General features: G+C 55.6%; 1 protein-coding gene across 2 annotated transcripts in view; it reads right to left on the bottom strand.

The window, feature by feature from the left end:
* The window catches only part of IGSF21 (immunoglobin superfamily member 21), a 232464-nt gene that overhangs the window by 35463 nt on the left and 171737 nt on the right, over positions 1-25264 (bottom strand). For both annotated transcript variants that reach the window (XM_042996364.1, XM_042996365.1), the window contains exon 4: positions 939-1057. In XM_042996364.1, coding sequence (XP_042852298.1) covers positions 939-1057 — 119 coding nt within the window. The remainder of the gene's footprint in view (positions 1-938; positions 1058-25264) is intronic.

Raw genomic sequence — 25264 nt, 5'->3', positions numbered from 1 at the left:
GTCCCTAGAATTCTGGCAGCAGAATCGGAGAGTGTGGCTGACGAGAACGTCAGCACTGGCAGGGGCTCCTGAGACCGCTTGGAGCCAGGCCCTTGATTTACAAGGGGAGAAACCGAGGCTGGGGTGGTGGACAGCGCCACCCAGAGACGGGCGCTGGCATTACTATCCGCGTGTTGCAGATGGAGGCAGACACAGGGTCAGAAGGCGGGACACCCCGAAACCCAGCCCCGACACCCACTTTCTCACTGGTCACTTGATGCTTCAATGTCCTGGGAAAGGCCGTAGGAGGTCCAGCGTCAGAATCACTCTCCATAGCAGGTGTGTATCACCTCCCCCAGGGAGGCTCCCAGATTGTCCTGTCCCTGGGGCAGGGGGGTGGGGGTGGGGCTCGCCCCCCTGCACCGTCCCCACAGGCACTTCTATGAACGTGGCTCTTGTCTTCCTCCTGGAAAGGTACTCCCACAGGTGCCCCCACAGTGTCCAGCTTCTTCCTCCCCGTGTCCTCATGGGGTCCCAGGGCCCAGAGCTGGGGGTCCATGAATGACCCATCAGGCCTGCATCCCACCCCTGCCTTACAGAAGTGGACGCTGGGGTCTGCTGCCCCTCGGGAAGCCCTCATTCCTCCTTCAGTCCCTCAATTGTCCCAGTCAACGTGTCAGTTGTGCCCCTCCAAAGTGCCCAGGCCACGAGGATCTGGGGACGAGCCACAGCCCTGCGTCCATGAGGTCAGGGTATATCAGTGCAGGTCGGAGAAGGGGTTCCTGAGAGGAAACCTTTGGGTGGTAAGGCCACACCTGTCACACCTCGGCAAGGCCACTCTCCTCTCCCCTCGGAGGCAGGAGTGGGAAAGAAGAGCGTTCCTAGGACAGCCCCCCTGTGCACACGCACATGAGCAAAGCTCCTCGCTGGGACCCCGGGGCCAGGGCCCCTGTGCTCACCCATGACGTTGAGGAAGATGTTGCCTGATGCCAGGACCACCTTCTCTCTCGTGGCGCGGTCGTAGATGCCCACGTGGCACTCATAGGGACCGTTGTCTGAGATGCGGACTTCAGGCAGCCTGGGGGAAGGCAGAGGGACAGGATGAGGCCTCATCGTCCGGGGCTGGAAGGCACAGCCCCCCAAAACAACCCCCAAACCCCACTGTTCAGCCTCGGATCAACAAACGCTTCTGGATCGATCAGGTGCTCATGCGCTATGCTGGGGGGAGCAGCAACATTTATGGAGCACCGACTGTATGCCAGTCCCTGTGTTCTATTCTTCAGGAGGTGAAGGGGGTGGGGGGCTGTGTTCAGCCGGAGTTACACCTGTGCTTCCATGAACGGCGGATGGTAACAGTGCCCACACCTAGAGGGCCCCGAGTAGGACCGGCGTGTGGTACAGGCTCAACACTGCCCTAGGGCATCACATCACTCAGCCCTCCACAGAGGATCGCCATTCCCGTCTCATAAGCATGGAAACTGAGGCTCCAGAGGGGGCACGGGTAGCTCCCCCCCACCCCAGCAATATGGCTCATAAGAGCCAGGATGGGAATTTGAATTCCTCTTCCCACACTGCCTTTGCTGTCCCTTCACGCCCAGTCTTGGGGGCTTGAGAAGAAACACAGCCAACTTCTCATCTCCAAGGAGCCCCTGTCCTGGGGGACAAGGAGGCAGGGAGGCAGCCGCACTGCCAGGCATGTGGAAAAGGGGGGGCCTCTCTGAGCACACAGCAGGGAGCAGCTGGTCCTGCCTGAGGTCGTCAGGAGGGAGCCTTGACCTGGAGGCCGCCCGCTGCTGGGTCAGGGAAACCTGGGGGGTTCTCTGGCAAGTGCCAACCTTCTCTGGGCCTAATCATGCGGCCGAAGGACAGCCTCTTCTGGCCACACCTCAGAAGAAGCGGGGTCTCCGTCTCAGAGGTCCTTGCACCACAGCACGACACAGGAAGACGCTCACGGTCAAGGTCACGGTCACGGCAGCCGTAGTAAAGGGCCAGCGTGGCACCCTACCCACCAAATTGGCCCCTCGGTCTGATCAGAGAGGCCCCGGCCGGGGAAGGTGAGGGCGGTGGCTAAGAGCACAAGCTCTGGGTGTGGGTCCCGCCCCGCCCCCCCCTCCCCCCCCACCCCAGAAGGGGGTTCCTTCAATCCAACTCTTTGTTCCCACCCCCTCGTGGACACATTTCCACCCCACTCAGCGAAGCCGCCTGCTGCGATCTGCTTCTGCTGGGCAGTCTAACCTCAGATTCCCTTTCTTCCCTTATGTCAGCTGCCACCACCCCCCCCCCCAGCTTTGCCTCCGAGCTCCGGTTCCCTCCTGACTCAGTGTCCCCCACCTCCCTGCACCTTGCCCCCCACACCTGGGCTCTCAGCCTGGGTTCCTGCTGCTGGCTCTGCTCTGAGCCAGCACGCATTAGCATAAACAAACACCTTCATTTACATAGAATGCGCAGAGGTTGACATCTGGTCTACCGACTGTCATAAAAGGACTCAGAGAGAACAGGAGCTTCTCACCAGGGAAACTTTGCGGGGAGAAGGCTGCCCTCCTTCCCTCCCTTCCGTGCTCAGGGGGGCACCACGTGGATGGGAACAGCAGGGGCCTGTCTTCCCTTGGGAGCGATTTCCTTTGTTTGTAACCCGGCTAGACTGGAAAATCAGCCCCTCTACAGGCACTGGTGCTGAGCCACAGTCGCCTGGAGTGACATATTTAGGTGACACTCATAGGGATCAGTTATAGGGCCGACCTGCTTGAGTGACTTGTGTGCAGGCAACACGCTCAGGGGACAGCCCCATAAAGACACAGGCTCAGGAGACGCGCGTAGCTGGCAGGCGCCCAGGTGATGTAAGAAGGTAACAGTGACATGGCGGGCACGCAGGTGGAGACGCGCAGGTAACCGCCATGTGGGGGACACACGCAGATGCGTTTATGTGACAGCAGCACAGGTGACATGTTTAGGCCATTGCTCCGCTGATGGCACGCTCAGGTGACAGGAACATAAGCGGTGTGTGTGGGCGACTCATGTAGATGACACAGCACAGGTGGTCGAAGACGTGACGCCTGGACTGGCGCCTTGTGAAGAAAGCGGCTTCCCACTTGGGACTGTTTCTACAGACTCGTGTGGTCCTTCACGGGGCTCCTTAGCTCTCCCAGCGGGTCCCGGTCCTGCTGCTGGGCACCACCGTCCACCTCCGCCACCACTCAGGGACTTGAGCACGTCCTGGTCCTGCTCTATCTCCTAAATGCATCCTGGATTGTATCCACCTCCCTCCAGCCCCACGGCCACCATCTTTGTTCACCTAGAAGGAGGGCCGGATGGCCAACTGGTTTTGCTAATCTTCCTCAGATCCGTTCTGCAGGTAGAACCCAGATCTTTGCAAATGCAAACGGAATTAATGGCACTCCCCTGCCTAAAGTCCTTGGGAGACTTCTCTGGGCTCTTCAGATGAAGACGGGAATCCTTATCTTGGCCAACCAGGCCAGCGTGGCTGCTTCCTGCCACATCTCCAGCGACCTCTTAGCCTCGTCCTCCTCTAGCTACGATGGCTTTCTGTCTTTCCATTCCTCTCATGCGCCAAGTGCCTTCTTAAAAAATAGACTTAATTTTGGAATCGTTTTAGATTTACACAAAAGTTGCCCAGACAATAGAGCATTCTCGCCCATCCCTCACCCGATTTCCCCCATGGTTAACCTGTTCCAAGACCACGGTACAGCTGTCAGACTAAGAAACCAACACTGATACATCACTGTTACCTCAAGCCCAGACTCCTTCCGGATTTCCCCAGTTTTTCCACTAATGTCCTTTTTCCGTTCCAGGTTCCTATCCAGGACCCCTCAGAGGTGACCCTTACAGGTGCATTTAGCCCAGTGCCTTGTTTGATTCAGTGCTTTCGCTTGCAATGTTCTCTCTTCCTGGGGCTGCTTCATTTTCTTTCCCTGGCTGCATCCTTCCGATTACAAAGGAACGGTCGCTTTCTTAGCCACCACCCGGACCAGGTGGGTGTGGGGAATTGGTGGCATTGGTGGCCCTGATTAATAGCCTCCCTGCATCCATGCCTCTTGCAAACAGCCTCGATAGTTTCTCCTACCTAGGAGTGGAGTCTCTTTCCCTATCCTTGGCCTTATGACTTGCGGGTCATAAGGTCGGAAGTGATGGTGTACAAATCCCAAGCCTAAGTCTCAAAAGAACTCTCTCTCTCTCTCTCTCTCTGTAGCCCCACCTCCCCCTCTCACTCTCTCTCCCTTTCCCTGCTTCTTCCTGAGAACAAGCCTCTGATGTGGACAAGAGCGCATGGAGACACGGAAAGAGACCCCAGCTGGCCCAGCCTTTCCAGCCAAGGTCACACTCAACAGTGAGCCTAGCCAGCCCCGACTCATGAGCAATCATTCATGGTTGTCGCTTGACGTCCATCCAGGCTTGGGATGGCTTGTTATGTGGCAACAGCTGACTGATACAGCAGTACTGGTCCAAACTGTAACTTGATGACTTTCCTCTGTGACTCTCGATCACCCTCCTCCCCTGCCACGCACGGTAAGCTCTGTGAAGGTAGGGTGTGCCCCTGTCTGGGTCGCCGGCATGTCCCACGGCCTCGTGGGGCACTTGCCATCATGGTAGGTACTCAGTCAACATTCAGTAAATGGGTGGCCTGGGGCGAGCACGGAGAACCCCGTCTCCCCCTGTGCTGGAGAGCAGGCACGGAGTCTAATTCTTACCTGCGGACCCCAGGGCTTCCAGGGAGCTGCTTTGATTTGGACCCAACGCCTCATCCGAGCTTGTGCGCTCAGTGCCGTCCTTCTAAAGTGGATTAAGCAGCCCAGAGATGCCCTCTCCCCAGATTTGAGCGGCATTGATCTGCATGCTGCATAAAAGGCCTTGCACAGATAGCGGGGCCCCGAGGGGGCTGGGGTAAGAACACCAACTCTCATCAGCGTTGGGCTCCGATCAATAAACTATTAATAACTGCAAAGGTTTCTGGCAAAATCAGTGTAATGCAGTTTAGCGGCTGGAGTTTACCAACACTGACAGCAGCTTCGAAAGCCATGTAATTTTGTTTTTGAGAAACTGGAGACCCAGATAGTGGGGGCCCCGCTGGCTGTCCCCGGGGGCCGCCGGAGTTCGGGTTAGGCCATGCAAGGGCTGGTCCCTGGGTCAGGCCGAGGGCTAGCACGAGTATGTGCACCTACTGTGTGTCATGCCTCGTGCCGAGCCTAGGGGCCGAGCGGCCGATGCAGAGATGCCAAGGACTTGGTTCCTGCTCCCCCGCCTTTGCCTGGGCTGTTCCCTCTGCTTGGACCCGTCTTCCTCTCTTGGCCACATGGCAAGCCTCTAGCCATCTTTCAAAGCCCAGCAGCTGGGTCTGACTTTCCCCACCTGTGATCTCACCCCATCAGAGAGTTGGGTTTAGCTCAGAGCTGACACGGCGCGAGAGACCAATGGACTAGAATCACTACGTACCGCAATCCTCAGGTTCTACATCGAATGCCACCTCTTCCAGGCAGGCTGCCCTGACTGCCTACTCCCTGTGCCAAGGCTGCATGCCTGGGGGCACCTACCTGTCCACAACACGCTACATTGTTGCCTGTCTGTCCTCCCTCCCAGGGAAGCATAGAAGCTCCTTGAACGTGAGCCTGGCCACGCGGTGGGTGCTCAGGGAAGAGCCACCGTACGGATGAAGGCGGCGGAAGCAGTCTAGGCCAGGAGGTGGGTGCCCTCGGACTAGTCTGGGCTCTGCACCCAACTAGCTGTGTGAGGTTGGACAAGCTCGTTTGGCTTCTCTGAGCTTGGATTTCTCCATCTGATAAATGGGTGTGATCATACCGGTCTTGTGGGATCACAGGGTAATTTTCTCCCGAGAGGAGTTATGCTAAGCCTTTTTCCGCATCTTACCGAATCCTCGACGGGACCTTGCTGTCACGCAGTACACAAAGTATGCCCAAATATACTAGAGAGCAATCATCATCTTATCATCCCTACCTTGTACAGATGAGGAAACTGAGGCACCCACCCAAGAGGTAACAGGACCGAGGCCAGAGAGTAAGCAGGTGGGTGCCATGATTTGGAAGCAAGAGCTGAAGACTGGTCTTCGGGCCCCATCGCCCCATCCCTGGCTGCTCCTCGGATCTTCCTTTACCAACTGGCAGGTGAATCCAGGCTCCCTGGTTGCCAGGATTCGCCTCCACGGCTCTTCAGTGCGTTTCTATTCTGGGCCCTACCACTCTCCAGGTAATGAGAACCATCTGCTTCCTCCCTGCTGGGAGGAACAGGATGGCCTTTTATTTTCCTAAATTCCCTCCCTCCAGCTTCCAGTGGGCCCCTTAATTCCCCTGACGGCGGCTCCCTGAACAAGTTGTGCTCACATTCTCCACACCTGACCCGACTTCACAGCCTCCGCTCGCCTCTCCTTTGCGCGCTTTGTCTCTCCACTGGGAAGAATCCCAGATTCTCACAGAATGGAGGTGGTGGACGTGGAACAGGGGGCAGGACTGGGAGCAATCCGAATGCATCTCCGAGTTTCCCCGTCCTGTATCGCTGGGGAATCATGTGGTCGGGCGAGGGACTTTGGCTGACAGCAAAAGGAAGCCTGAATGAATGAGCTGGACCCAAGTATACTTAGAGCAGAGCCTGGTGGGTGGCAGGCGCTTGTCAGATTCTTCCCCCTCCACCGTTAAATGATTACATTTTTAAAGTGTATTTATTTATCTTGAGGGAGAGAGGGAACGAGCAGGGGAGGGGCAGAGAGAGAGGGAGAGGGAGAGAGTCCCAGGCAGGCTCTGCACTGTCAGCACAGAGCCCGATGCAGGGCCCAAACTCACGAACCGTGGCGGAGATCAAGCGTCAGATGCTTAACCAACTGAGCCACGCGGGTGCCCCAAATGATTAAATTTTTAAACAAATTATTAAGTGCCTCCCAGATCCCAGGCACGGTTTGCGGTGTCGAGTACGAAGCAGGGCATACACGGCCACCGTTTTCAACAGCAACACTGTAACAACATCCTTTCCATCCAGCCTGCACCTATGCCTCCCAGCTTCTTGGAAGAAGAGCGCTGGACATTCATGCAGCTGCCCTAGGATCAAGGTCATCATGAGAAACATCAGTCTCATCTCGCCACGTCCTAGGGGTAGAGCAGCGTGTCAGGTTAGGTTGTCCCTGTACTACAGGTTCCTGGGATCTGTGCCTCTTAAAAAATATTTGTTTTCATTTATAGATTCATTGTGGTTTAGGGGCGCCCGGGGTGGCTCAGTCGTTTAAGTGTCCGACTTCAGCTCAGGTCATGATCTCACGGTCCGTGGGTTCGAGCCCCGTGTCGGGCTCTGTGCTGACGGCTCAGAGCCCGGAGCCGGCTTCGGATTCTGTGTCTCCCTCTCTCTCTGCCCCTCCCCTGCTCACGTGCTCTCTCTCTCTCTCTCAAAAATAAATAAACATTAAAGAAATTAAAGAAAAGATTTGTGGTATAATTGACAAACAATAAGTTGCACAAAGGCTACATATTCGATGGGTTTTGACCTATGTGGACACCATTGAAAGCACTCGCACAATCAAGATAAGGAACAGCTCTAGCACCCCCCAAAGTCTCCCTGTGTCCGTGCGTAACCCCCCAGCTGCCCAGCCCCAGGCAACCACCGATGAGCTGTTACTGTAACTCACATTTCCTAGGATTTCTGGTCAATTGGTTTTCTCTGAGAAAAGTATGCATGGCATTTGTGCAGGTGCTTCTGGCCCTCTCTTGCTCTAATCTCTCAGGCGAGGGGGGGTGGTTACAGGGCAGGTCACAGACACCTGGTCGTTTCCTTCTCTCCATTCTGCCGGTGCTGCTCTGCCCGGAACCTTTCCACCTGTCCACGCTTCTGCCAGCTCTCGCTGCCCGAGGCTTCTCCAGGCCATCCCCTCCCTACCCTGCTGCCAGAGTGACCTTATCACACAGCGAGCTCTGGCGGGTCCTTTTCCAACTTCGAACTTTCCCCTGGCTTCCATCCACTGGAGCATCAAGTCCAAACTCAGTGACACTGACACCCTCCCTGATCTGGACCCAGAGAGGAAGGAGGGACGGGAGGGAGTTGGGGGGAGGGAGGGAAAGGAGTGTGTGGCCTCTCGTCCCTCGCCAAAACTCCCCAATTAAATAAGAAGACTTGTCAGGACCAAACTTTTATAATCCACCCTATTTAAAAAGCATTTTGTAATTCAGATGTCTTCATTTATATACACAGTGCCTCATTCTGGGCTAATGGAGCAGATTCAGGTAGCGATTGGTCCTTTGAGGCTTTGCTTTAATGAAGAGAGGAGAGAACCTTTTCATTTGTGTAGCCATTGTTTGCATGGAAACGGAGCTTCTGAGGAGCCGGGAGATACTTCCTTCTTGCAAGTAGGTTAAACACCCCCCCTGCAATCTGATTAGCCTAGCGCCTGCCTCAGCGCTGCTCCCTGTCACCCCTGCTGGAAAGATCTCAAGTGGGAAGTAATAAAGTTTCACTGTTCGCACATCTGCCACGCTTCCCCCATTGGCTGCACAGCCCCTGAGGTCCAGACCTTTTCTCTCCCTCCCTCAGACACCTGCTTACTCTCCAAGTTCAGGGCCGTGCCCCTGCAATGCTGGGGCAACTGTTGTAGAATGCCCACTGCGTCTCTGTGGAGCCTTGAGGCAGGACTAATAAAAATGGCCATAAAGTCTCTGGCAGCCATGGGGGCTATATTGGGATGTTTGCTAGTAAGACACTCGGAAAAGGTTTGCTGCTCTCTGGAAAAGGGCAGGGGCGGTGGGGGAGAGCAGGGATGGGCCCAGGCCCCCTCCCTCGCACCTGTGCAATTTGCAGAGCCTGGCTGGGAGCCCGAGGGCAGCTCAGGTCCGTCGGTTTGGCCCAGTGGCCCAGGTGAGCACCTGCTCAGCCCCAGCCCCAGCTGCTCCCCCTTCCCAGCTGCTTTTGCTGCTTCTGGATTTTCCTTCGCCACCCCGGGTGGCTGCGTGAACCCCTCAGTGCGAGGAAATGGACTGGCTACCAGCGGGTGGGGTAGCGTTTGAGGAAACCGGCAGACCCGGGAAAGCGGCCAGGGACAGGCGAGAAAGCGCCTTGTCTTGAGATGGGATCCTCTACGGAGACTCTGGGAGGGTGCGGGGGCACAGGCCTCAAACTCGAACGTACTCAAGACTCCCCGGGGGTCTGGCTCAAATGCAGATTCTGGTAGGTGTGCGCCGGGCCTCAGAATTTCCAACAAGCTCTTAGGGGACCCTGTTGCTACTGGCCAGCAAACCCCAAGTCTCAGGTTCTCGGTCCTTCTCCAACCCCAGTAGGTCCATCCGTCTGTTTGATCTTACCCTCCCCCACCAGACACACTGGGTGGTCCCTTCCATCGGTTCCACCAAACCCCAAATGCCAGAACCTAGAGTTTGGAAGGCCAGACGCACACCTGTGTGTCTGTAGTGAGTACTGTTGAGTAGACATTATTTGAGGAGAGATTTTGCCCCTCTACGTGGGTCCTTTAAACCACCAAGGGGCACCTGGGTGGCTCAGTTGGTTAAGCATCCGGCTCTTGATTTTGGCCCAGATCATGATGTCATGGTCGTGAGTTTAAGCCCCTCGTTGGGTTCTGTGCTGACAGTGCTGAGCCCGCTTGGGATTCTCTCTCTCTCTCTCTCTCTCTCTCTCTCTGCCCCCCCCCCCCACCTTGCACACTCTCTCTGCTCTAAAATACAAATAAACTTAAAAAAAAAACAACCCATGGGGGCTGCCACAAAGCTGGCCACACACAGAGCATGGCCTCTGTCCCCCTCATTCTGCCCTCCCGGACCACATCCTGCACCTGCTCCCTGTCCTCCCGCTTCTGAGATGACAAATTCTCAAGCTTTCCTGGCCCCCTGCAGGGGAGTCTAAACTCAAGCTCACCCTGGAAAGTGGAACCCAGACCGTAGGCTGACATCAAGGCCAAGTTGTGTCTCCTTCCACTCAGTGGGAACTCGGCTAATGTCACCTAAAGTGGTAAGACCCGAGCCACCTGTCATGAATACATTCCCCGGGGAAGCTGCCCGTGGAGAGAGACGTTTCAGCCCCAGTGGGATGGGAATGGAACATTCTGAAACCCAGAAACCACTCCCTCGCCTCCTTTTGGTCCATTCCTGGAGTTTCTCCTCCAGCGAGCCCTCGAGAGGAGCGGACTGGGGAGACGTTTGCCCTGGGCAGGTGTGGAGCCACAGGGACTTCACCGGCAGAGGCGCCGGTGGAGGAAGGAGACTCTCCTCCCTTACGCGGTGGGACGTGTCCCGTGGGCACAGGGTATACGAGGAGGAGCCTGGGACTTTTGCTCCAGATTTCCCAGTGCATCCTGGTAGGGCGACCAGCTAGCCCTGCTACATCTAAGACTCTCCCCTTTTAGCACGGAAATACCCACGTCCCAGCAGTCCAGGCAAATCAGGCTGCTGGTCGCCTTATATTTGATACACGAGAAAACTAAAGACAGACGAGACACCCGCCCCGGGCCAGACAGCAGTCAGCAGCTGATCAAGGATGGAGAGGCCAGGCTGCCTGTGCCTGCTGATCCAAGAGGGACCCGGGAGGGAGACGGGCCACAGGTGGCCCCTCTGCAGCGTGCCTTGAGGATTGTGAGAGCGTTACAGACCCCTGGCATGGGCCCAGAGGAAGGGCTCTGGAGCCACGGCCGCTCCCAGCCAGAAGCCTCAGTGAGTCGGGGGCTCAACGAGCCTGAAATACCCGGGGCTCTTTTCGTACCACAAAGCTGGAGAGTTTGGGGCCAACTTCTCCTGCCCCCAAGCAAGCAGGAGAAGGACAAGAGTCAGAATTGCTGTTTGGGGGCTGGAAGCCCACAGCACCCCGCCCCCACCTTCCGGCCATTCCCCAGCTGGGGAGCCAGTCAAGGCTTTGTCCAGCCTCAACGTGGTGGGCTTACCTGAGAACATTAGGGCCGGGCACCAATTAGGGGCGAACAGGCTGTCTTGAATGGGGGAGACCCAGGGACCAGGGGGCAGGGGTGGGGGAAGGAGACGGAGGCAGCGGGGGGCGGGGGGGGGGGGGAGAGGAGGGGGGGGTTGGGACTGCCGGAAAAGCCCCTTCGCTAAGGGCCAAGCCCCTCCCTCAGCACTGAGAGTTTCATTACCTTCTTCCTTGTGTGTTTTCCCCTTTCTTTCCAGAAACTGCCTGAACTCCTTTTTTTTTTTTTTTTCTTTCTGGGGCCTTTGAAAAGCCATTAGCGATTTCTATCCCCCTTTCAATCCGAAAATGGTTTCCATCATAAAACTGCTCAGTGGGTGCAAAACATCTGTGGCTCCCAATCAAATTGCTGGCTGGGAGGGAGGGATAATGGGGAAGCAGGGCAAAGGGTGGGGGAGGAGGAGTTCCAGAACATGCCAGCCCCCTTCAGCCCTGCCCCCAGCTCGCCTCCCCAGTCCAAGGAGCCTGGAGGACCCACCTCAGGCCCTGCCTGGCCCCAGACTTTGTGGGTTGGCAATCCCGGCCCCTGAGCAGTTAAGGAGGTTTAACTGGGGCCCCAGCGCTGCAGGGGTCTGGCCAGGCAGTGGGCGGTGGAGGGTGAGCCCCCAGGTGAGGCCCCAGGCGGCCCCTCCATTGTTAATCTTCCTCTGCCCTCCCCCTGAGCTGCACCCCCCCCTACATTCTAGCCTTTCATTCCCTTTCCTCCTGGACTGGAAGGTGCTGGGCGCTCATGCCAATCTGGCTCAAGCTCCTAGGGGCGCATGACCTCAGACAGGTCACTACCCTCTTCTGGATCCGGGGGAGCCTTTGTTCTGAGGCTCATATGAGGTCTCTGGGGAAGGCCCCTCACCCTTGCCCAGAAGAGTGCTCCAAGGATGGCCGCTGTGACTTCCCAGGTGCCACACGGCAAGTGACCTGTTTCCGAGGTGCGAAAACACCTCTCAGAAATCAGATTTTATCCTCCCACGATGCATTCGCAAAGGAAAAACCGCAGAGCCTCGCCTGGGATCCTTAGACTACCCAGACCCTGGGAAGTGAGTACCTGGGACCCTGGATGATGACAGATGGGGGCTCACTGGCCGTTGCTGCTCTGGCCTCCTTGACCCCCGGTCGGTGGAAGGTGGGGGTCGCTGCGCCATCCATCCCGGCCTCTCCCACCCCGTTCAGCCCACTCCCACCCCTACTCCCGCTCTGTGGACCCCATTGTCCTGACTCTCTGGTCTGCCACCTCCCCCTCCCCGGGCCTCCCCTTCTGACCCTCCCTCTCTCCTCCCCCTCCCCTTCCTCTCCTGGCCTCTCATCCCCAGCCTCTAGCTGCTGCCATGGAAACCTCTTCCTCCTCCAAGTCCTGATTGATCCATTTCTCACGGTCAGCGCTCAGCTCAGGGTCTGGGTGGGGAGGCAGGCAAGGGCGGGAGGGGCCAAAGGTTCAGGGCGATGCTTCTGTCCGCCTCACCCCGTGCCCCACCCCAGGCCCGGCAGGCACAGGGTGTGGGGTAGGTGCCGCCTGGAAAGACATTGGACGGTGGGGAATCAGAAAGCAGGCAGTGGGCCAAAGGGAACCCAGACAAAGGAAACTGGGTGGTGAGCAGCTAGATGGGAGGCGGAAAGGCTGGTGCCACATGTCTGTGCCCGCTGCCCCCTTTCTGTCCCTGTGAATGCTTTGCTTTCTTTTTTTTTTTTAATGTTTATTTATTTCTGAGACAGAGAGAGACATAGCATGAACGGGGGAGGGTCAGAGAGAGAGGGAGACACAGAATCCGAAGCCGGCTCCAGGCTCTGAGCCATCAGCCCAGAGCCTGATGCGGGGCTCGAACCCACGGACCGCGAGATCATGACCTGAGCCGAAGTCGGATGCTCAACCGACCGAGCCCCCCAGGCGCCCCGTGAATGCTTTGCTTTTTAACAGAAATTTCTGCCTCCCTGCTGGGCGGTGGTGAGACCCCCAAGCCCCTTAGGATCGAGCTTGCCTTCAGCAGGAGCAGGAAGGCGTGGGACGCAGCCTTTCTCGGGCTCCCCACACTTCCTGGCACCAGTGATCACTCTGGTCTTGTTCGGTGAACACAGCCGACCCCCGCTGTGTGCAGGGGCAGGACTGGACCGCTGGACCAAGGGTTCTAGGGAACGGTGCACGCCTCGTCCCTGCACACCAGTGGTTCATTGAGTTGAGTGACCCGGGACAAGTCATTGTCTGTGCCTCGGTTTCCCCATCTGTAAAACCCAATCCTCACAACAATCCCACGAGGCGGGTATTCGTGCCATCATGCCGATTTCACAGACGAGGAAACCAAGGCATGGGGATGCTGTTTGGAACGTGTTGGTGCCCACTCGGCCAGACGATGTCAGAGACGGGGCCCGTGCCCCGGCAGCTGGGCCCCAGAGGTGAGGCCCTGAACCCCCACGCTCATCGCTGTTCGAGGTGAGAGTGATATAGGCTTCTGCAAGGTCAGGGCCGGGGGTGGGGGGCGCGGAGACAAACCTGCGCAGACCCCCTCCAATACGGGACCGGAGTGGCCCCGAGGCCGATCTCTTCAACCACAGTTTGAACAAGGGATCAGAAAAGAGGCTCAAAGACATGGTTGTTGACCCCTAGACGGGCAGGCGGGCGGCGCACCAAAGCCCTGCAATTCACAGAAGCCTCGTCGACCCTCCAGGGCGACCATCAAGCAGCCCAGCCTCCTACAGGGAGATGACTGGGGGACATATTCTCCGGGGTCTGAGATGGACACAGCAGCCAGCCGAAATTCTTTCATTTAGTCCCTGCAGCCGCCCCGCGCGATCAAATGACGAACCGCTTAGCGGATCAGGACACTGAGGCCCAGAGAGGCCAAGCAACTTGTCTAAGGTGTGCGGCTAATGTCTGTAAGAGCTGGGGCGGAACTGCAGGTGTGTGGGGCCCCAAGTGTCCATCAGGAGGATGAAACGCGAGACAGTGGCCTGCAGCTCCCCTTCTCCTCCGGGATGGCCCCGGGGGTCGCTTCAGAGCAGGACCAATTACTCCGGTTGAGTGAAGAAAGCCTTAACTTTCCCCGCAAACCTGCAGCCAGGCCTGGGGCCTTGCAGGAGGCCTGGCCCATCCAGGTCAGCTGACGGGCGACCTGGGGCCGAACCCGATTCCTGCTGTTTCATCAAAGCTGAGCTGAAAACAGCCTTGCTTTGGCGGGGGGGAAATTGAAACTCCCAGCCTCCTCTTAAGGCTCTTAAACAGGTCAGCCCACCAAAAAACCCAATCCTTCAATCTGGGTTCTCTTAAAAAGTAGGGCAGGCCAATTATGTTTTACTGTCCTGAGCATGTGGGGCTGAGTGCGGGGAAGGTCAGGCCAGGGCGCCTGGGGCTGCCGGCAGATGGGAGCCGGTGGAGCCAGCCAGCCTCTCCCATCAGCCTCTTTGTCAAAACAAAATTAAAACGCCCGGACTCTTGCTGGCACCGAGATCCCATCCAAGGTAATAGGTATTTATCTTAGTGTGTGCGGCTTTAGGCTCGATGCCATGGGGATGTGGAAACTGGAAGGGATCTTGTTCCCTGCTCGGTCTCTCACCCCAGCGCCGTGTCTCCCACCCAGAGGACATTCTAGAAGTATCCGTTCATTGGTACACTCGCTCGATGTGCTTTTACTGAGGACCTAGTACGTGTCAGGGCCTGACGGAGGTGCTGGGATGCAGCTGTGGACGATGCAGACGAAAACCACTGTCTTTGTGGTACTGACGTCCCAGATGAGGGAGACCGGCCAGTCCCAGATGAGGGAGACGGCCACAGACAAAGCCATTAAAGAGGCAGCATGTGGGTGGTGATATGTGCGTGAAATAGACGGGCAGCGAGAAAGAGTGCTGGGAGCGGAGGTTGGAGCTTACGTTTTAAGTGTTCAACTGCAGGGTGGTCGGGGGGAGGGGACACTTGAGCAGAGACCAAAGGACGGGAGTGAGTGAGCCGTGTGGGCATCTGGGGGGAAGAACGAATGTGATTGGAAATCACTGCACTGACACCCAGCGCCACAAATTTTGCTAGGCACGGCTCCATCCATCATCTCCTTGTGACTTCCTTGGACGGACTTTACAAGATGAAGGACAGTATGCAAATTACCAATGAAGTAACAGAAGCTCAGAGACAAAGTCAAAGACAAAGTGTCCTCTTCACGGGCTTACCTTCCGTGTAAGGAAGTTAACAGCTACTCGCTTTTCATGGTAAGAGAACCCCTGACAGCTGAACGCATGGCTGCCTGAAATAAAGACTACATTTCCCAGCCACCCCTGAAGCAGTGGCTCAGCTGGCCACGTGACTCCATTCTGGCCAATGGGCTTTAAATGCAAATAGAGGTACTACCTACAACTTCCTGAAGGATCCTCGAGAGGGGGCGTGTCCTTCTCTTTCCCCTTCCTGGTCCTCCTGGCTGGAATGTGCTCCCAAGAGCTGGAGCTGGAGCAGCCTTTTTGGATTTGGAGGCGACCTTGAGAATGGAAGCCAGTCACAGGGGAGCTTCAGGAGTGAAGCAGCCTGAGCCCCTGACACCACGGAACACCCCCCATGCTCTGGACAGGCTACACGGCCTCTCAGGAAAAAGAAGAATAACCTTTGATCTAGTTTAAGAAGCATCTACTTTGGGTTTTGGTTGCATGTAGCCCAAACAAATATTAACTGATTCAGTTTCAGACAACAGAAAGTGGGTGGATGGTGGGGAATGAAGACAGGATGCCCTTGTTTAAATCCAGCCACTACTGATGGCAGTAGATTTCTACAATTTGGAAATAACTGGTCAAAAGGCCACATCATAAGCTTCTTTTTTTTTAATAAAGTTTTTTAACGTTTATTTGCTATTGAGAGACAGAGACAGAGCACGAGCAGGGAAGGGGCAGAGAGAGAGCAAGACACAGAACCCGAAGCAGGCTCCAGGCTCTGAGCTGTCAGCACAGAACCCGACACGGGGCTCAAACTCACGAACCATGAGATCATGACCTGAGCCGAAGTCGGATGCTTAACCGACGGAACCACCCAGGCGCCTCACATCTTCAGCTTTTTAAAGAAAAGTCGAAAATGAGGATACGGATGTGCGATCTCTTGGTTTTCAAAAGTTTCCCATTGATGTAATTAAAACTTTTTTTTTTTTTTTTTAATTCACAAACCCCCTCAGTGCTGGTCAAACAACTTGTTTACTGGCTGGTTTTTACTGCCTTTTACTGTGTGCCCCCAGTTTGTGAGCGAGACCCCATGGGAGGAAGGACTTACAGGAGAAACCTAACGGGCAAGCGAGTGGCAGAGCTGGGACCGCCAGGTGCTTGCTGGAGCCTACCGTGGAAGAGTTAAGGTGGCTGTCACCTGCGTGGGCAGCGTCCATGAGCCTTGCTGAATTGGAGTCCTGGAGTGGGCACCAGGGATCCCCACCAAGGCCAGACAGAAACAGTTCTGCTCAGCCAAGCACACACACACACACACACACACACACACACACACCCCTTCTCAGTGGACACAAAGCCCCAGAAGTGAGCACTGTCTTGGCCGGCTGGTGCGTTTGAAGGGACACGTCCCTCTCAACCAAAGGCTCCACTATCTGCCCCTTCTGCTAACTGCCAGGGTAAGGAGGAGATGTGCTCTTGGTGGTGGTGTTGGAAAGTGAGAATGAGGAATGGAGTAACTGTCCACCCGCCTGTGAGCGTGAGGGGAGGGGGCAGGGGCTCTCCCTTATGCCCACAGCAACGTCACGTAACGCTTGCCTCGACCCGGGACAGTGCCGGCAGTGGGGTGTGGGGTGGTCCCCAATCCCGGCCTGGGAAAAGCCATCTAGAGTCAACACGTCCACCCCCCGGCTCTGGGGAAGGCCTTTCATTTTACAGGTGGCCTGTCCTGGGCGTTCTCCAGACCCACAGCTCATGTCTGTGTGGACACCGTGCACACCAAAGATAGTAGAGTTCAGGGGGCGCCTGGGTGGCTCAGTCAGCTGAGCGTATGACTTCGGCTCAGGTCATGATCTCATGGTTCATGAGTTCGAGCCCTGCATTGGGCTTGCTGTTGTCAGCTTGGAACCCATTTCGGATCCTCTGTCCCCCTCTCCTCTCTGCCCCTTCCCTACTTGTGCTCTCTTTCTCTCTCAGAAATAAACACAACATTTAAAAAAATGGGCACCTGGGTGGCTCAGTCGGTTGAGCATCGGACTTCAGCTCAGGTGATGATCACACGGTTCTTGAGTTCAAGCCCCACATCAGGCTCTCTGCTGTCTGCACAGAGCCCGCTTCGGATCCTCTGTCCCCCTCTCTCTCTGCCCCTCCCCCATTTGTGTGCTCTCTCTTGCTCTCTCTCTCTCTCTCAAAATAAATAAGCATTAGCATTAAATAGGAGTGCAGCCACTCTGGAAAACAGTGTGGAGGTTCCTCAAAAAATTAAAAATAGGTCTACCTTATGACCCAGCAATAGCACTGCTAGGAATTTACCCAAGGGATACAGGAGGGCTGATGCACAGGGGCACTTGGATCCCAATGTTGATAGCAGCACTCTCAACAATAGCCAAATTCTGGAAAGAGCCTAAATGTCCATCAACTGATGAATGGATAAAGAAATTGTGGTTCATATACACGGTGGAATGCTACGTGACAATGAGAAAGAATGAAATATGGCCTTTTGTCACAACGTGGCTGGAACTGGAGAGTGTGATGCTAAGTGAAATAAACCATACAGAGAAAGACAGATACCATATGTTTTCACTCTTATGTGGATCCCGAGAAACTTAACAGGGACCCATGGGGGAGGGGAAGGAAAAAAAAAGTTAGGGAGAGAGGCAAACCATAAGAGACTCTTAAAAACTGGGGTTTTAAGGGGTTGATGGGGGGTGGGAGGGAAGGGAGGGTGGGTGATGGGCACTGAGGAGGGCACCTGCTGGGATGAGCACTGGCTGTTGTATGGAAACCAATTTGACAATAAATTCCATCTTAAAAAAAAATACGGCAGTGCTTAGAGCAGCAGGCTCTGAACTCCAACTCCTCTATTGACGGACTATGTGACCTTGAGCAACTTACCACACCACTCTGCGCATCTGTTTCCTCACCTTCAAATCTGGGACCATAACAATACCTTCCCTCTGGGCTTTTGGGCTTTTGGAAGGACTAAGTGAGATAATACGCGGACAGCACGGAGCGCACTGCCTGCCCCGAAGCTGCCTGTTCATTTTTACCACCGTCATTAGCACTGCTGTTCACACTGCCTGGAAGTCACCCAGCTGTCCTCTGCTGTCCCTTGAGGGGCCTGGGGAGGGATGTGGACTCGCACCCAGGGCCTGTGTGGGGGAAGGAAAAGGACCAGGGGGTCCTGGAGCCGCCAGGGTGTGCACAGAGAGAATGTGGGGGGGAGGGGGCCGCCCTTGACCCCATTCAAGACCAAACAGTGAGAATTCACTTTTTCCAATGAGTGTGGATGTTCGAGGCTTTGTCCTGGCGCGACTCTGGTGGTCCTGATTCTCGGAGCTAAGGAGTGGCTTAGTGGCCAAAAGCACAGGCGGGGGCCTCTGAGAGAGGTCACCTGTGGTCACCTCTCAGCTCTGTCACCTGGAAGCACCGTGACCTTGGGCAGGTTGCTGACTCTATGCTTATGCCTCCTGATCTGTGAAAGTGCGTGTCTGCCTTGTCAGGGACCGTGGCGAGGAGTGCGATAATAGGGCTGGGAAGGATGGAATGTTCTCTCCCTGTTCTTAGACCCTGGAGTAGAGGGGTGGGTGCCAGTCCTGGAAAAAGTTGGCATGAATAAGACTAACCACCATTTACTGAGGAGGTACTGGGTCTAAGCACCACACTCGTTCTACCGCTTAATCCTCACCGAGACCCGGAGGGGCGGGCACTGTACACATGGGAAACCGGGGGCTCTGGGTTACAGGACCTGCCTCAGGTAGACACGTCATCAGTCCTGCAAAGCGGAACGAGGGGTGGGCGCTGCCCGTTGATGTTAACTCCATGAGCCAATCTGTCCACCTGTGTCCCCAGCATCTAGCACTCTGCTAGGCACGTATCGGTGTTCAATGTCTATTTGTTGAATAATAACGCAGAACACACAGCGCTTAGCGTGCCAAATACTTCCGCCCAGTGGCTCCTCGAATCTTCTAACAACCCTGTGGCTGTGACTATGCAGTTACTACAGGATGCACGTTTACCATCTCCGTTCCACAGCTGAGAAAACTGAGGCACAGAGGGGTTAAGCAACATGCCAAAGATCCCACCGAAACTCAGTCTCTGGCTCTGAGGAGGAGGGGACAATGACAGCTCTGCTCTGACAGGGCCCACGGTCTCCAGGGCATCCCACCCCCACTGCTCTGCATCATTGCTTGGCAGAGCCCAGGCCTGGTGACTGGCACAGGCTGCGGACCCCAACTGGCTCCTGTCATACTTCTGTCTCGGGCTGACTCTGGGTCTCGGTTTCTGATCAGGGACTCTGACTTCCAGAAAGTGAGCCGAGAGGCCGGCAGCAGCGTGGCCAGACTTTGTGTTTCCAACCACAGAAATACTGAAAGACTTTTCTGTTCCAGGCACTATGCTGGGGGCTTCTACATAGGATCTTATTAAATCTTCGGTGCATCTATCTATCCCTTCACCAGTCCATCCTTCCATCCGTTTGTCTGTCCATTTATCCATCCACCCATCCATCCATCCATACACCTACATCTCCACTCATCCATCCCTCCATCCATCTATCCACACACCTCTCCATCCATCCATCCATCCATCCATCCATCCATCCATCCATCCACCCACCTCTCCATCCATCCATCCATCCATACACCTACCTCTCCACTCATCCATCCATCCATCCATCCATCCATCCATCCATCCAACCACACATCTCTCCATCCATCCATGCATCCATCCACCCACCTTTCCATCCATCCATCCATCCATCCATCCATCCATCCATTCATCCATCCATCCATCCACCCACCCACCTCTCCATCCATCCATCCATCCATCCATCCATCCATCCACCCACCTCTCCATCCATCCATGCATCCGTCCACCCACCTCTCCACTCATCCATCCATCCATCCATCCATCCATCCATCCATCCAACCACACATCTCTCCATCCATCCATGCATCCATCCACCCACCTTTCCATCCATCCATCCATCCAACCACCCACCTCTCCATCCATCCATCCATCCATCCATCCATCCATCCAACTACACATCTCTCCATCCATCCATGCATCCATCCACCCACCTTTCCATCCATCCATCCACCCACCCACCTCTCCATCCATCCATCCATCCACACACCTCTCCATCCATCCATGCATCCATCCACCCACCTTTCCATCCATCCATCCAACCACACATCTCTCCATCCATCCATGCATCCATCCACCCACCTTTCCATCCATCCATCCATCCATCCATCCATCCATCCATGCACCCACCTCTCCATCCATCCATCCATGCATCCATCCATCCATCCAACCACACATCTCTCCATCCATCCATGCATGCATGCATCCATCCATCCAGCCACCTCTCCATCCATCCATCCATCCATCCATCCATCCATCCAACCACACACCTCTCCATCCATCCATGCATCCATCCACCCACCTCTCCATGCATCCATGCATCCATCCATCCTCCCACCTCTCCATCCATCCATCCACCCATCCATCCATCCTCCCACCTCTCCACTCATCCATCCATCCACCCATCCATCTAACAAGTCTACACTAAGTGTCTACCATGTGTCACTCAATGCCCTTGATGTGGGCACTAGCACTCCCATTGTACACGTGAGGAGAGGCCTCAGGGAAGTTATATAATGTGCCTTGCTGCTGGGTCTATCCAAGCTCATCTCTGGCGAGAACAACATTATCAAACCCTGGATTCAAGTGTGGCCAGGCTTGCTGGCTGGAGGCAGAGTTTCCCTCATTCCTTGGTTCCAGGTGGTTCCAGGTGAGCCAGCTTGTGTCAGCCTAGGGTGTGGACGGACCAGAGCAAACATCCCCCACCACTGAGGTCCCTCTCACACGGTGCTTCACACTCCCCTGCCTTCACTCCAGCCACTGGATGCCCGCCTGGCTTTTGCCCCTACTGTGCCCCCCAACTGGAAAGCCTTCCTCCTGTTTCTTTGGCCATTTCCCACCAAGCATGGCCTCTGATAAACCGCCCAAGCCCCTCCCCCTCCTGCGCCTCTGTCAGCCAGGCCAGGTGGTTGCTTGGGGACTCCCAGGGTCCCCACCAGGCTATGAGTGCCTCCCACAGTTCAAGAAATGTGTCTCATTGCAGCCGGAATTCCAAGCCGCTCTCCCGGGCCTGATGCATCACTGGCGTCTGTGCAAAAGCTTGCAGAGAGATAGGGCGGCAGAGGGTGAGGACCAAGGCTTTGGCCTCAGATCGCCCCGGCTGGTCATGGCTCTGCCAGAAGTCATTCTCTGTGTGGCCTCAGGCAAGGCACTTGCCTTCTTGGATCCCCCATTTGCTCGTCTGCAACGTGGGGTCCATGAAGGATGACCCTCACGTGCGTATTATGGGGCTTCCACCCGGAGCAGAGGGCCCAGCCCACAGTCACGGTCACACGCACTCAATAAATGTTAGTATCGTTATCACTATTAATTAGGTGTAAATCATCTTTGTCCCTGACAGACGGATGACCTGCTACCCTCCAGAGAATGAGTCAAGCCTCTAAAGGTGGAACGTGGCAAGAGACAGCATCCAGGCTGGGCTGGAGGAGGAGGAACAGGCGGGCTGAGGCTGACTAGACAATGTCTTTGTTAAAAAAAATAAAAAATACAAAATAAAAAAAATCGGGCTACGTTCACGGGAAGGCACATGCATGAGAATAGGTTTATCAAGGTGGTTTTCAGTTCCACTGTAATTTAAAATAAATAAGTCAATTTAATGTGTATAGAGTGAGTTATGCCTTATTAGGGACACGGTGAGCTGAGGAAACTTGGCCAAGGCGAAATTTGAGAAATTGGCCCCGGCCGCGAGAGTAATTACGGCAACACTTTAGTGCAGTCCTGCCCGATGATATTTTCATTCTGTCTAATTTATTAGTTTATTAGCTTTATGGTGAACGTAGAAAGTTAGACCACAACACGGGTCTAATTTGATCAGAGCCAAATTTTCACGTCTTCCCGAGATGGCTGTAATAAGGCAAGAGACCCCTGCTTCGGAACCATTTCCAAGTGTTCCGGAAAGATGCAGGGCAGAGTTCCAGGCCTCTGGGTACTAAGGATGCAAATCAGGAAGCGACAGAGGACCCGGGTCCAGGCAGAGCGCAGACCATCTGGTTTTTAAATGCCAGCGCCTCGGCTCTCCAGTCACGTGACCTCAAGCACTTGGGATGCGTGGGTCTCAGTTTTCCCACCTCTGAAATGGGACCAATAGTGATTCCGACCTGAATGGTAACGGAGAGCCCTGTGTAAGCAGGGCCTATGTGGGGGTGGTCACCACTGTCTCCCTAGAGCCCAGCACCATGCGTGGTCATCACAGGCATTCAGTAGAGGTTGCTGGGTGAGTGTGGCAATGGCTGACGTCCGTGTAAGGTGCTTAACCCACAATCGTCACCCCACTCCTGCTTCAGGTGCTTTGTGCCAGTTCTAAGAGCTTTCTGAGCTCATTTAAGCCTTGGAAGCATTCTTACAAGGTAGGTACTGTTATTATCGTTAGAGGGGGGAAACTGAGGCACTGTCTAGGGTCCCATAGCCAGGGTGGCAGGGCTGGGATTCAGACGCCAGGAGCCTACCTCTAGGGTGACCCTGTCATGCCATCTCCTGTCTTCAGGGTTCCTTATGTTTTGGCTTGATTATTTCTAACAAAGGCTCAGTTCCATGACACCCTGGGGGTGTCGAACTCGAACCCTTTCATTTGGAGCCCAAACCCCGCCTGAGCTGGCCGCCTCTTCCCTCTCCAGCTGCCATGCTTTCTGCTTCCTCTCTCCCTCCGAACTCCTCCCCAGGCCCCCACTTCTCTACCCAGGCAGTCTCTGCGCCGGCCCCACCCAGCACCCAGTAGGTCCACTCAGTTCAGCAAACGCCTTTGAGTCGCTCAGCCTGCTGGGCCAGCCCAGGACAGTGTGGGGAGGGGGGGCATGGGGATGGACAGCAAAGCTTCTTGCTCTCAAGGAGCCCATGCCCAAGTTCCTGAGCACCTACTGTGCGCCAGACCCTGAAGAGGGAACTGGAGATACAGAACGGGAAGGGATGGTCCCTGCATCTTACATACGGTCTAAGGGGCTTCACGGATGGGGTTGAGTATCCTGAGATGGGGAGGTTCTCCTGGACTATGAAATCACGAGTCCTTATCAGAGAGGGGCAGGACGGTCAGGCTCAGGGAAGGAGAGGTGATAACAGACGAGCAGGTGGGAGCCACGTTACTGCCACAGGGGGACCGTAAGCCCAGGCACGTGGGCCCTTCGAGAAACTTCAAAAGGCAAAGAAACAGGTTCTTCCCCGGAGCTTCCAGTAGGAACTGACCCCCGATCTTAGCCCGGTGAGACCCATTCCAGACTTCTGAGCCCCGGAATTGTAAGATCCTAAATTTGTGGCATTTGAAGCCCCTGGGTTTATGGTGATTTGTGGCAGAGACGGTAGGAAAGGAGTGTAACAGCCACATGGATGGAGTTAGTTGCTATTGCGTTAAAACCCGACCAAGCGAGAGATCTCGTTGCATTTCCCAGCGGCCACCCTCCCGGGGGTAAGCGGCTGCTCACCCCATTCTATAGATTCAGTTGACTCGTTTACTTAACAGGTGTTTATCGATTGCCCAGGAACCTTCCAGGTGCCGGGGATGGAGAGGGTGAGCAAGAGAGCAGAGGAACCGTGATTTCTAGAGGACGAGGGAGACAATAACCAGGCAAACCTAGAAGTATGTATCACAGCACCGGGCAGTTACATAGATATATTCTATGGGGGGAAGAAAAAGGCAGAGTAGAGGTGGTGATGGGGATGCTGTGTTAGGCAAGGTGGTCAGGGAAGGCCTCTCTGCAGAGGTGACAGCTGAGCAGAATCTCGGATGGACCGGAGGAGGGAGCCACGTGGACGTCTGGAACGTTCTAGGCAAAGAAACTGATCGCAGTGGCTCCCCTGGGTTTGAAGACCAGGGAGGGCCTACTGAATTTGGCCTGGGCAGGTTCCCAGGGGGCAGAAATGGGTGAGTTTGGCCTGGAAGGACTGTGGGGGATGTGACAGGCAGGGGTGGTGGGTGCCGTTTCTGCGAAGTCAGGTGAGGGAGAGGCACGGTGGCTGCTTTAAGAAATGGAGTCACCCCTGTGGCTGGACCAAGGGCAGGAACACACAGGATGTAGAGCATCTAGAACTTTCCTTCCCTGCTGGTGGGGCTGTAAAAGGGGCAGTGTTGTAGGCTGAACTGCGTCTCTCCGAAATATAGGTCCACATTATAACTCCTGGTACCCGTGAATGAGTTGGTATTTGGAAATAGGGTCTTTTGTGGACGTAACCAAAGTAAGATGAAGTCATACCGGGTTAGGGCCCACCGGAACCCGCCCTAATCAGCGTGGGCCCTAATTTCTACTGTCCTCGGCCACCCAGCTTGTGGTATTTTGTTACCGCGGCCCCAGCAAATTGACACAGGCTGCTTCCGCTGAAATCGAACACCTGCCTTCCCGACCTTCCCGAATCTCCTCTCCTGGGGACGCGTCCGAGAGAAACCCAACTCTCACGTTCAAAGCGACTGCCCTTGCCAAACCTAGAAGCAACAACCCCAACGTCCCTGCGCGGAAGGACGGACCAAGAGACGGTAATCGATCGGCGCCACGGAGCGCTACGCAGCAGCGAGAAAGGGTCACCCGCCGACGCGCGCAGCCACGCAGACGAACCTCCCAGACGTCACGCCGAGCGAAAGGAGCCGGACGCCGCAGGTGTCATTCTATTTACGTGCGAAGCAAGGGCGGGAGAAACTAGCCGAAGCTCATTCGAGAGTTCGAGTCCTGTTTCCCTCTTGGAAGAATACCGGTGGGACGCTGGAAATGTGCTGCGTCCTGATCTGTGCCGGGGGCGGGGCGGCGGGGTACATGTGTGTGATTCCCTGAGCTGGACCCTCTACAGGAAGCACTTTACTGTGTGTATGTCTTCAGGTAAAAGGGAAAGAAAGCGATGGGGATCCCCAGGGTAAGGCCTCAAAAGTTTTACAGAGGCCTCTGGAGTTGGTTTTGCTGGTCTCCAAGAGGCTGGGGATAGAGGGATGCTGAGCAGAGGGCGAGGTGCAGGCAGCCGTGGGCAGGACTGGGGGCATTTAGTGGCATCCAGAGAGGATTGATGCGTCCAGGCCCCCCCCCCCCTCCGACTTGGCCCAGAATCAGCTGGAGCAGCCGGCAGGGCCTCTATGCGCCTGTCCCCGCCCCACTGGCATCACAGCCTGGGCGAGCAGGGGAGAAACAGAGCA

The sequence above is a fragment of the Panthera tigris genome, chromosome C1, assembly GCF_018350195.1.
Source record: "Panthera tigris isolate Pti1 chromosome C1, P.tigris_Pti1_mat1.1, whole genome shotgun sequence".
NCBI lineage: Eukaryota > Metazoa > Chordata > Mammalia > Carnivora > Felidae > Panthera > Panthera tigris.
This window is presented reverse-complemented; position numbering and strand designations above follow the sequence as displayed.